The 12,114-nt window shown below is 31.8% G+C and overlaps 1 protein-coding gene across 1 annotated transcript; it reads right to left on the reverse strand.

Moving 5' to 3' along the window:
• Positions 1 to 2,707: 2,707 nt before the first annotated feature.
• On the reverse strand, positions 2,708 to 5,875 carry LOC114368933 (pentatricopeptide repeat-containing protein At5g65560). The gene has a single exon (XM_028326230.1). It carries the CDS (start codon positions 5,761 to 5,763, stop codon positions 3,085 to 3,087), a length of 2,679 nt encoding a protein of 892 aa, XP_028182031.1. The 5' UTR covers positions 5,764 to 5,875; the 3' UTR covers positions 2,708 to 3,084.
• Positions 5,876 to 12,114: the final 6,239 nt, after the last annotated feature.

Consider the following 12,114-nt stretch of genomic DNA (forward strand, 5'->3'; position numbering starts at 1 on the left):
TGTTTGTGATTATTTATTTGATAGCGATATAAATTGCCAGGAAAAATTTTCTGCTAATCACTGTTTTTCGCTTCTTTATTCCTCTATTCTGGCAAGACAGTCTGAAATGTGTAACTAACTTTTGCTACTCTTTGCCCGTGTTGGTTTGTTCCTCTGCGTTAATGTTTGTATTATTTAACCATAAATTTGGAGGAAAATTTTGCCATGCATCATTACCTTCCTTCACATTCATTCAAGAAAGTTTATAAATAAAAATATTTCATTTGATGCACGGAGGTATGCAACTTCTACAAGAACCTAGCTCTACAATTATCCTCACATCAGAACATCGTGAATTTGAGATAGACAGCCTTACAATATTTTTTTCGAAGGCACTTTCTTTACTTTGAATTGGCAATGTTTCATAAAACATAATATCAAAATATCATCATGCTAATGAATAGCAAACGATATAAATAAATTTTAAATATATCGCCAAAATCCATTAAGTGCTCAGTTACAATTCCCATACTAGAATAAAAAAAAAAAAAATATTCTGCTGCGCTAGATCGCAACAAAAACACACTGGAAGAACTATATACAAATAAAAAAATTCACATGATAAATTCTCGCCGCCGATCCAACTCTGAAATCGGAAATACCGACATTAATAGCGGGTTCAAACTTTCAAATTGATTTAGGACAATAAAAAAAGAATCTTGAGAAATTTCTACATGCAAAATTTTTTCTTCAGTTCCTGCAAACTTTCATATTTACTAATTACTCCTAAATCACGCTGACAAAGTTGCACAAGAATAATGTAGGTTCAGACTTGTTTGAAAAATTACGACGATAGTGGTTCTACCTCTCATTAATCCAAAAGGCATTCACTGATTACGCCAACACTCCCAATAATACAGCAACAATTTACCTTTGAAATGGATTCGTTGAAAGAAAGACTTTGAAATAAAGGAATAAATCTGAATTGTATTTCTGACTTGTGTTCAAAGAGAGATTACAAATTTCAATTCCTACAAATAAAAAAATAAAAAATAAAAAAAGAGATTACAAATGGCATTTATAGATTTCTTCATCTCAACTAAGAAAATAAAAAAGAATGAAAATTATACAAATCAAATCAGCCTAATTATAGGAATAAATTAAATTTTCCTAATTACATTTCAACACTTCCCCTCAAACTAGTGAATTGATATGCATCACTCCCGCAAGCAAGATCATAAAAGTTCACTGATAAAAGGCCCTTGGTGAATAGGGTAAGCTCTCAATGGAAAATGATTTCCTGAATCTTCTGGCAGTGGTTTTGATTGATCAAAGGTGCAGCAGCAATCAAGACTACTGCTAAGTGGCTATAATGAAGGCAGCCAGTCAATGAAGGTGCCAAATGCTGCAAAAAAGGCAGTGCAAAAAATGGCACAATGAAGGTAGCAAAATAGGGGTATAATGAAGGTGCAAAATGCTGCAATAAAGGCTGTAAAAAAGGACCACCATGCTGCAGTGAAGGCAGCAAAAAACGGGAAGAATAAAGGAGCCGAATGTTGTAATGAAGGTAAAGAAAAGGGGGCATATCAAACAAACTGAGTAGCAGCCAAACCAGTGGATCTTTGGAAAGAGATATCCAAAGACCAAACAAGGTCAAAGGAATACAGCCAGAGCCAGAAGTAGCAAATGTTCATCAACAAACAAAACGAAACCAGCTGTGTAGAAGAGATGACAACGGCATGAGTAGGGAGCTCAACAGTGAGTGAAGTAGTGACCGGACAGAACACAGAGGATGGTATCCCTGATACCATGCAGAAAGAAAGACTTGAAAGGAAAGAGGGATAAATCCAAATTGTATTTCTGACTTGTGTTAGAGAGATTACATATGGTATTTATAGACATCTTCATCTCACCTAATTAAGAAAAAAAATGGAATAAAAATTATAAAATCAAATCACATCAAACACACCTAATTCTAAGAAATGCAAATTAGCCTAATTGTAGGAACAAATTAAACTTCCTGATTAAATTTCAACATCTAATACCAACAAGTATTTGACTGGAATTTATTCTTGAACCTGCAATTATAGTTTTAGGAAGTACAGTAGAAAACCAAAGAAAAAAAAAAATAAGGGACAAGAATCAGTGTCTGCTTAAGAAAAAGGTACAGGTGCAGCTGTTTTTTGAAGCAGACTGGTCTCATCTTTATCAGATATGTCCAAAGGACTACAGCATAGTTACATCAATAACTTAGCTACATCTCTATTTTGAACAGAAATGAGTGAAATAGAAATCCACATAGATAAGCCGGTTACCAAACTTTCTTTTGTCAACAACAATAGTTTATACACTGGCAGCACCAGAGTGGACAAGCAAATATCTCAATTCTGTTGTGCCAAGAGCCTACTTATCAACCAAAAAATGTTTCCTTCTCTTTTGTCTATTAATACAACCATTAGCACAAGTCATTAACTAAAGAAAAACCTAATACAATATTGTGGCATTGTACTGGGTGATCTAATAGAAAAACACACTTCTCCATAAATTACATATGTTCCCATATTAACTAGATCCCTGACCTGACCCCCCCCCCCCCTCTAAAAAAACAAACACATTCACCTTAAAAAAAAAAAAGTCCGCTCATCATTAATTGTATGAATAAGTGTAAGTAAATTCTAGTAAAGTAGCAAGAAGAAAAACACAAAAAGTAATATAAACACAAAGTTAATGAACCAAAATGTCTGAGATAAACTGTGAAACTAAATTACGTATCTGTATTAGAGGCATTAGGTGATATGAATAAAGGAATGCAATGTAAGAAATAATATAGGTAGTCACTTGCCTCTCAAATCTCAATATTCTGCCGTTTGTTCTCAACCTGTGTGGCTGTCACAATTACCATTGGCTCTGACCATGAAGTGTTACCGCATTTGAAGAAAAGAACTGTTTGCAGCTCACTTGCTGAGACAGAGTGAGTTTCTTCAGAATGTATTACAAAATTTCAGGCATTCTATTTGTACAACCTTATACAGAGTAAAAAAATATATCAATGGGAAGCCCCTTTCCACCAATTCCATTCCAGGGCAAAATAACCTATCAATTTTGTTAAGCTCTATTCAGTTCCTGCATTAACATAGAGTATGTCTCAGGATGTAAACGACAGCCATTCTTCTCCATTAGATTCAGCAATTCTGAGCATTGATCAACATATCCAGTCTTAGCTAAGCCATCAATCAGAACTTTCCAAGCCACTTCATCATAATTATACCCACATCGTAGTAAACTACAAAAAACAGCTTCAGCCTTCTCTTTGTTCATTTGTTCAAACAGACCACAAATAAGAAGCTTATAGGATTCTAGATGTGCTAAATGACTACACTCCATCATAGAATCTAACAATGTCACTGCTTCCCCAAACATTCCCAACTTGCAACAACTACTTAGAAGAGAATTATGAATAATTTCAGAGGGAGAGATTCCCCCTTCCCTCATATGATGGTACAAACTGAAGGCTACATTCAAGCGTCCCACTTTGCAAAGTCCATTAATAAGCTTGCTGTAAGTGTTAAGATTAGGCACACAGCCACATTCTGCCATTTTCTCAAAGAGCACAGTTGTGATTCCAAAATCAATTTTACTCCATATATCTGTATTATCAACAGAGATATTTGTTAAACTTACATCAAGCCCCACGGGATTGCTTCCTTCCTTCTTATGTTTTTCAATCACTAGATGCTTCATTAGGATGGAGTATGTTAGATAAGAAGGCTCACAACCAGTACCAAACATGCGCCTGAGAACACCAAATGCACTATCAAGTAGTCCCATACATCCATATGCATTAATTAATAAATTATAGATAAAGGAATCGAGCAATACGCCTTCATTTTTAATCTTGATAACCATCTCTTCAGCCTCCTCTAATCTTCCTTGGCTGCAATATGCCTTAATAAATGCAGTATACGTGACCACATTAGGCTGATAACCAGATGAAATGAGTCGGTTGAGAATCTCATTAGCACGGTCAAAGTCATATTCCTTCAACACTTCCTCAACAAGAATATTATAAGTATGAAGAGTGGGCTTCACATCAAACTTTGCCATGTCTTCCACCAACAACATTGCATCTTGCACTTTACCCTCTTTGCGTAAGCCATCAATCATTACATTGAATGTGATTGAGTTGGGCAAACATTCCTCAGCAAGCATCCTTTTGAACAATGAAGCAGCATGTTCAATTTTCCCAGCTTTGCAGTATCCATCAATCAAGGCTGTATATGCATGTTCATTTGCTTTGACATGTTTTTCCTTGAGGGACTCCAAGATCTGATGAGCTTCTCCAACTCTGCCCATTCTGCAGAGGCAAACCATAAAAGCATTAAAAGTCCACTGATCTGGACTGAAGCCATCTCTAATCATCAAACGAAACAGGCGAGAAGCACTATCTACTACACCCACTTCACACAGCCCATGGATTAATGTGTTATATGTAACAACATCAGGCGAGAGCTTACTTTCAACCATTTTATTTAGCAGCGCCATTGCCCTATCCATACTTTTACCCCGACAAAACCCACAAATCAACTCATTATATGTGCGCACATTCGGGCAAACTTTCTTCGACTCCATCAAACCCAAAACCCCCACGGCATCCTCCATCATCCCCCGTTTGCAATAACTACCAATCAAGGCATTGAACGGGACAACACTAGGAGCCACGCCTTTCTCCACCATCTCATTCAACATCTTCAACGCCTCGTCCATCCTACCCTCCTTACACAAGTAATCAATCAACACGGTATAAGTATAAACATTAGGCTCACAGCCTCTTTCCCTCATCTCCCCAAAGAGACTCAAAGCCTCTAGCTCCCTCCCCGACTCACACAACGCGCAAACAAGAACGGTATAAGTCCTGACCGTGGGGAAACAACCATCCTCCCTCATCCGCGCCCAGAACTCAAGAGCCTCGTGAAGCTTCCCAGCCTCACAGAGCCCGTGTATAAGATTAGTATACGAAACCGCATTCCTCCGCGGCATAACACAAAAAACTCCACAAGCTCTCTCAACATCATCGTTTCTACAATAACCCAAAACCAACGAAGTGTACGTAAACAAATCAGGACCAGGTTCACATCTCAGTATCCTAACGAAGAAAAGCCTCGCCACAGCCATGTTCCCCAGCTTGCAATAAGAATTCAACATGGTATTCAACGTTATCAGGTTAGGGAAAACACTATTACCATTATCAGTTAACATCTCCTTATACAAGCTTATCATTTCATCAACCATGGAGAAACGCGAGAGGCACATGAGGAGCCTGTTGTAGGAAGTGAGGGAGAGCTTGAACGCGAGCTGGTGTTGGTGATCAGCGGCGGCGGCGGCGGTGTTCATTCGGCGGAGGAGGTTGAGGAGGAAGGTGGCGTCGTGCGGGGAGGTGCAGGACTTGATCATGGAGTTGCGGACATTCTCAGCGGCGCGGAGGGTTCTGTGACGGACGAGGAGGAGGAGGAGAGAGTGGTGGGTGGCGAGGGAGTGGGGGAAGTTGTGGTGGCGGCGGATCCATCGGAAGAAGTTGAGGGCGGTGAGGGGGTCGGGGTTGAGGTTGAAGAGGGAGCAGAGGAGGGAAGGGGTTAGGGAGGGGATTAGGGTTTTGAGGGAAGGGTCTTTTCGCCAGCGGGGACGTGAGAGGATGGTGAAGATTTGGGTTGGGAGAGAAGAGGAAGAGGAAGAGAAGGGTTTGCGGTGGAGGAGAAGGGAGAAGAAGAGGGGTTCGGATTTTCGCATTTAGAGACGACGACGACGACGATGGAGTGTTACAGAAGGGGAAGAAGAAGGAACAAATTGCAATGGAGAAACTGGGCTGGCCCGAGTCATTTGGCCCACTACCGTGGTTCATCCTCGGCTATTGATGCAGATGCTTTAAACAATTTTTCGGTTTTTTTCGTAAATAGACTTTTTCTCTCTATTTTGTTTTTTCAATTTACATGACTTTATAATTTAATTTTTAATATACACTATTTTGAGATTTTTTTTCTCTCTTTTTTATTTTTTTTAATTTAAAATATTATAAAATATAAATATCATATTATATAATTTTTTTAATTGGTTTTAAAATTATTTATTTATTAAATTAATTTTTTTAATTTTGTTTTTTAATTTTTTAAAGAAAATGATATTATTAAATATAATTATTTTTTTTATTATTTAATTTATTTAACATATTTTTTAGGTAAATATTTTTATTTAAAATCTAAATTTTTTAATATAATTATTTTCAATATAATTATATTACTAAATATAATTAGTTTTTAACATTATAAATAAAATACTTAAACAATTATTGTTAATTAAAAACTTAAGATAGAGATATGTTAAAACAATTATTTCTATTATAAACATGTTATCGTTAAATTTTAAATTTTTTTTTTCTATTTTTCGTTCATTTTCTTCTTTCGTCCATCTTAGTATGAATGCTACTATAAACAAGGTGATCATTTGTCATCCTCTTTATTCTTGAATTTATCTCATTGATCTCGTTCATATTCTTGCAACAATGACTCAGGTGGTAGCAAAAAAAAATTGCTAATTAAATATTTTTAAAAGATATTTTCAATATATTTTTATTATAAAAAAATAGTTTATATTTAGTATTTATTAGTATCTTTTGGATATTTTAATATTTTCTTTTCATATCTGCAAGTCATAAATAATAAAAATTTCAATTCTTATCACTTAAGCCAATAAATAAATGCTAAATAAATATTTTTAAAGATATTTTTAATATATTTTTATTTAAAGATATTTTCTATATAACAGCTACTACTCTTCGAAATTTTATGTCTATTGTATGTATCAATTATTTTTTTACTGTATTTTATAGTTTATTTTAATATTACTAACTATTTTTATTATTTTTTTTAATTAACAAACATAACAAAGAAATATCAACAACATATAAATTTAACTACAAAAGTACATACAAAGTAACTAAAAAATTGTACTATAATTTTATCCAATTTTTTATTTTTCTTTATTTGTATATTTTTTCTTTAAAAAATAAAAAACAAAATTATAAAATTTAATAAATAAATAAGTAATTTTAAAACTAATTAAAAGAATTATATAATATAATATTTATATTTTATAATATTTTAAATAAAAAAACAAAAAGGAGAGAGAAAGTCCCAAATAATGTATATTAAAAATTAAATTATAAATAATATTGATTGAGAAAAAAGTAGGAGAGAGAAAGTGTATTTAAGGAAAAAATCTAAATTTTCAATACTATTAAACAAACATGTAATAAGTTGACACATTGAAAAAATCATTTAAATATTTAATAGAAAGTATACTTAATTATAGATAAACAAAAAATTTAAAGAACTCAATTGACAGAATTAAAATGTGTGAGATCAAAATTAATGTGAGAAATAAAACTAATTTATTTCTGGGGTTGATCAGGAGTTAAATAAAATCTTCAATAAATCACGTGTTGAATGTTTTAGATTTCATAAAATGGAATCATGAATATGTTTCTAAACGTTAATAGAAAAGGGAAATAGTTAATCCTTAACGATGGTAAGTGTATACAAGTTACAGTAACCACATGAGTCCTCTTGTTTTTATTCTACAGTATGAAAGAATTTTGAAATACGATATTGAATATTGGGGAATAATGATGCATGAGTAAATAACGAATGTCTTTCGTTGCAATTAAAATAGCATAATATCAATTTTCACAATAAATATTATTTAAGCGTTTATGGACAAACTTACAGGTCGGTCTAATTTTTATGGATTGAACTAATAATTAAACATTATTAATTTAAATAAAATTAAACACAATATATTTTTATTATTATTTCTGTCACAAATAAACTGGATACTTATCTATATATCGAAGGATCCTCTTTGATAGTTTCTTGTTAAAAATTTTAATGGTGTAAGTTTGAAAGAACGAGGAAAGTACATACAAAAGATACTTTAACACTAAAGTGAGGATTTGACTTAAAGTTGTTTAATAATATTTAGTGAATATTCAAGAAGGAATTTGTTCTCTTAACTGGAGATTCTCTCCTTTTTATATTGATCTTATTGGGACTACACGTCTTGATTATCGTTTAAATAATATGTTTCTTAATTCCGATACTTTTAATCAAGTAATTATCCTTAAGTGAGTTTATAACGATAATCATAATTGAATGATACACTTCATTTGCATATGTTGACGGTCGAAACCTGTTCTACAAAATGTGAGTATATGACCAAGAGAATACTCAGTTAGATGTTTTAGGTGTGTTCTCGTTCTAGCTAAATATTTTATCCAATATAATTATCATTGTGATGAGAGATTCTCATGTTAACTTTAAAATTAATAATGCTTTGTTAAAATATGTACTTTAATACAATAGTGAGCTTAATCCAAAATTAAATTTTAACTATTATAGCAAGCATATGAAATAATTGACTTGTAATTCTTAACGATGTTATTTATGATTTGAATTCTAACTTGAGTATGTAATTGGCTATTTTTTTATGGTGGATACTTGCTACCTATGAAAAATAAAAAATCAAAATTTTAATCGTGGCATCTCTTTAAGACCTTATTTGGTTTCGCATTAAGAATTCCGTTTGTTCACATTGAAAAAACTTACTTTAATTGTGCATTCTCTTTAAAACCATGGCTTTATAGCTTCATGCATTAGTAATTATGTGATCCATGATTTTGAAATTTCAAACAAAAAAACACCTTATCCATTGAAGTCGCATATGGAGTTCTTACAAATTTTGACACTTGATATGGAAACACATCATTTTAGAATTGTTCTAATTTTATTTACTAGCTGGAGACTAGAGCAAAGCAATGTTTGTTTTCTTTAAACATTCGACATGGGGAATATATCTTCAACTACGGGTTCTTTTATTTCTTGGCGGCTGAAGATATTTTTGTTAGCCTTTCTGTAATTGTGTCTGCAGAGAGGCAACTTCCTTTGTGTTTGGGAGAATCCTTCCATTCAAAGATACTTAAGATATATGCAATTTAAAAATATTTGTTCAACTTTTGATTTAAAAATGATTGAGGGACGATACAGAATAAAAAATGGTGGACCGAATAGATACTCAAAAATTTGTAACTCACTAGATTCAGATATACTTTTTCATCCCGTGTCTAACAAAAATAAAAATATAATACTATATCTATTCACCTCTCTCATCGCCTCCTTCACGTCTCTCGTTGCGAATCTCTAGAAGCACTCCTCCCTCTCCATTCTTACCCTCCCCAACGCCTACCTCACCACCGACGATCACCTCTCTTGCCATCACCTCTCCTTGGTCGCCCTCGCAGACGTCCTTCACTACCACGTCCTCTCCTCCTCTAGCAAGCTCACCACCACGCTCCTTCAAAGCACCGGTTGTGCCACCGACAACTTCAACTTTGTGAACCTCGCCCAGGACTCCCAATCTGGCATCATCTCGATCCGCTCCCTCGCACTGTACTCCCCTTCCAACACCACCATCCTTTCCTTCATAAAGAAGCACAACGGTGTCAGAAATCCTCGCTGAACTTCCTCCTTGCCGACAAGGACACTCCATCGGTGGCTGGTTCTTTTTGTTCATCATGAACCACCCCATTATGGACGAGAAGATCCTCGCGGAACTAACAACGATGCTTACTTCCACTCACGATGGCGACCGACGGTTTGGACAGAGGAGGCAGTGGACTTCAAAGAAGTGAACAAATCAAACATTGCACAATACAAAGGATATTATAGTAAAGTTTACATTATTTTGTTTAGTACGTAAGTACATTAAACAAGATATAATAAAAATTTACTTGTACTGTGCATCAATTACCAAACAACTTAAAGTATAAAAAGTTATCCTTTGATTTAGCTACTTGCTCAGTGTTGTTTAATTTGTTTTGTCTTTTTAGCAAATCAAACGCACCCTTAATTTAAAATAGTTTAAGTTTTACATAAATAATTTTAATTTTATAGTTAAAAACTTAAAATTTAGGAAAAAGAGATGAAGTTCTAATTTAAGTAAAAAAAAAGTTTGCGAGTTTAAAAAAGATTAAATTATAATTTTTGTCCCCCTATAATTTTAAACATGTAATTTTAGTCTTTCTATTTTTAAATCAAGACATTTAATCTTCCTAGTGTAAAAAATAAGTAATTTTGGTCATTCCTTCAATTAACTATCTAAAGTCAAACAACACTTATCTGAAAAAAGATTAAATAAAGTAAAAAATAAAAAATATTTTAATAAGAATTGAACTTATAGTTATTTATTTAAGACAAAACAATAAATCACTAAGATATTTATTTTATTTAGCTAATTCCATTAATATTATTTTCTATGTGTTATTAATCAAAAGTTATTATTTTTTTAAAAAATATAAAAATTTATAAATTAAAAATGTTTAATATTTTTTTTAATTTTATGTTAATAATTAGAGTAAAAATAATTTGTATATTAAAATTAACTTAAAAAAATGTAAATAATTTTCATATTAATTTATGAAATTTAATTATAAATTAGTAAAATAAAAATAAAAACATGTAAACTATTCAAAATAAAACATATAAAATGATATAAAATTAAAATAAAAATGCTTATATATTAAATATATTTTAATTATAAATTTTGATAATTTTAAAAAATAATAATAACTCCTGAGTAATAGTTTTAATATAATTAACTAAAAAAAACAAATGTGTCATTGGTTTATTGCCTTATTTATAAATAAATGACCACTAAGACATTTTTTTATTTTACTTAATCTATTTTTACAATAAGTGTCATGTCAATTGCCTATATAACTTAATTTTAAAAATAAAAGGAGTAAATTTCTTAATTTAAAAATAAGGAGACAAAAAAATTGTCAAAAGTATAGGAAGATCAAATTTAGTTTAGCTTTTAAAAAATCTTTATATAAAAAAGTTTAGATTTATTTCACTTTCAAAACAAAGAAATGAATATGAGCTTGAATTTGGGAAGTGTCATTTACAAAATGGATGTAAATATAAAATAATTAAAACATATTTTAGGCTATTAGTATTTATAAAAGAAAGGTCTACTGATAAAAAGTTCACATATATTAGTAAAATTATTGAACATATTTAAAGTAATTTATTTTTAAAATTTATTTTAAATCTTGTTTGTCGTTGAATAGGCTCTTGTCATATGGGAGAACTTGTTTTACTTTAGTTAACCAATTACTTGGAATTAGTTATTGATTTTACTTAAGAGTGAACTTTTTTTTCCAGAGGAATTACGAGTGATCTTAAACGTGTTTATCGATCAAATTAATCTAATTCAATTCCCTAATGTTCCTATACTTTTTTTTTATCTCTGTAATTTTGTAATTTAAAAATATTTTTCAATTGATACTTTTATTTTACCTTATTTTTTTTTGAAAAAAACGAAGTAAAAAGAATATAACATAATTATAAGAATAAAAAACTTAATTAAGTCAAACTTTAAAATCTCCGTCACCCTCGTAAAAAAAAAACCCTATGGACTGATTGACTGGTTGACGATTTCGTACAAGTGGTTAGACGATGAACAAAGTCACTCATTTGAGCTTCTTACAACAATCAGATTTTAGAAATATTAACGGTTTCAGAAACTTTCATTTTCTATTTGACGTCCGTCCTTCACTTTTTTTTTTTTTTACTACATATTACATCATTTATTACATTCATCTTTTATTTATTTTTCTCATCCTGTTATCATATAGAGATATGACTGTGTATCAGCACTTCGAAAGGTGCAAGTGCTGATATTTGATTACTCACAAATCACAAGCATTTTATCAATATTTTCATTTTTTTTACTTCTTATCGCGTTGTACATTAGTAGTACCAACGATAGTAACTTACTCCAATCTCAAGATATTTTCCTTCTTATAATTAAACATCAATTATACCACGTGAGATGAAATATATGGAATCAAGTAATGAACGTTGCACGGCAGATTCAAGATTCAGATTCGAATTCTTTTACCTTACCTCGAGAATTGGGCTTATTATTACAGTGTGACTCCAACAGGCACACTATTCATTCCATTACAAGACATCAATTATAACATTAAATAGAAAATAGTAAAAAAAAAAACAAAAAGGTCCACGA

This window comes from Glycine soja, chromosome 9, assembly GCF_004193775.1.
Source record: "Glycine soja cultivar W05 chromosome 9, ASM419377v2, whole genome shotgun sequence".
Lineage (NCBI taxonomy): Eukaryota > Viridiplantae > Streptophyta > Magnoliopsida > Fabales > Fabaceae > Glycine > Glycine soja.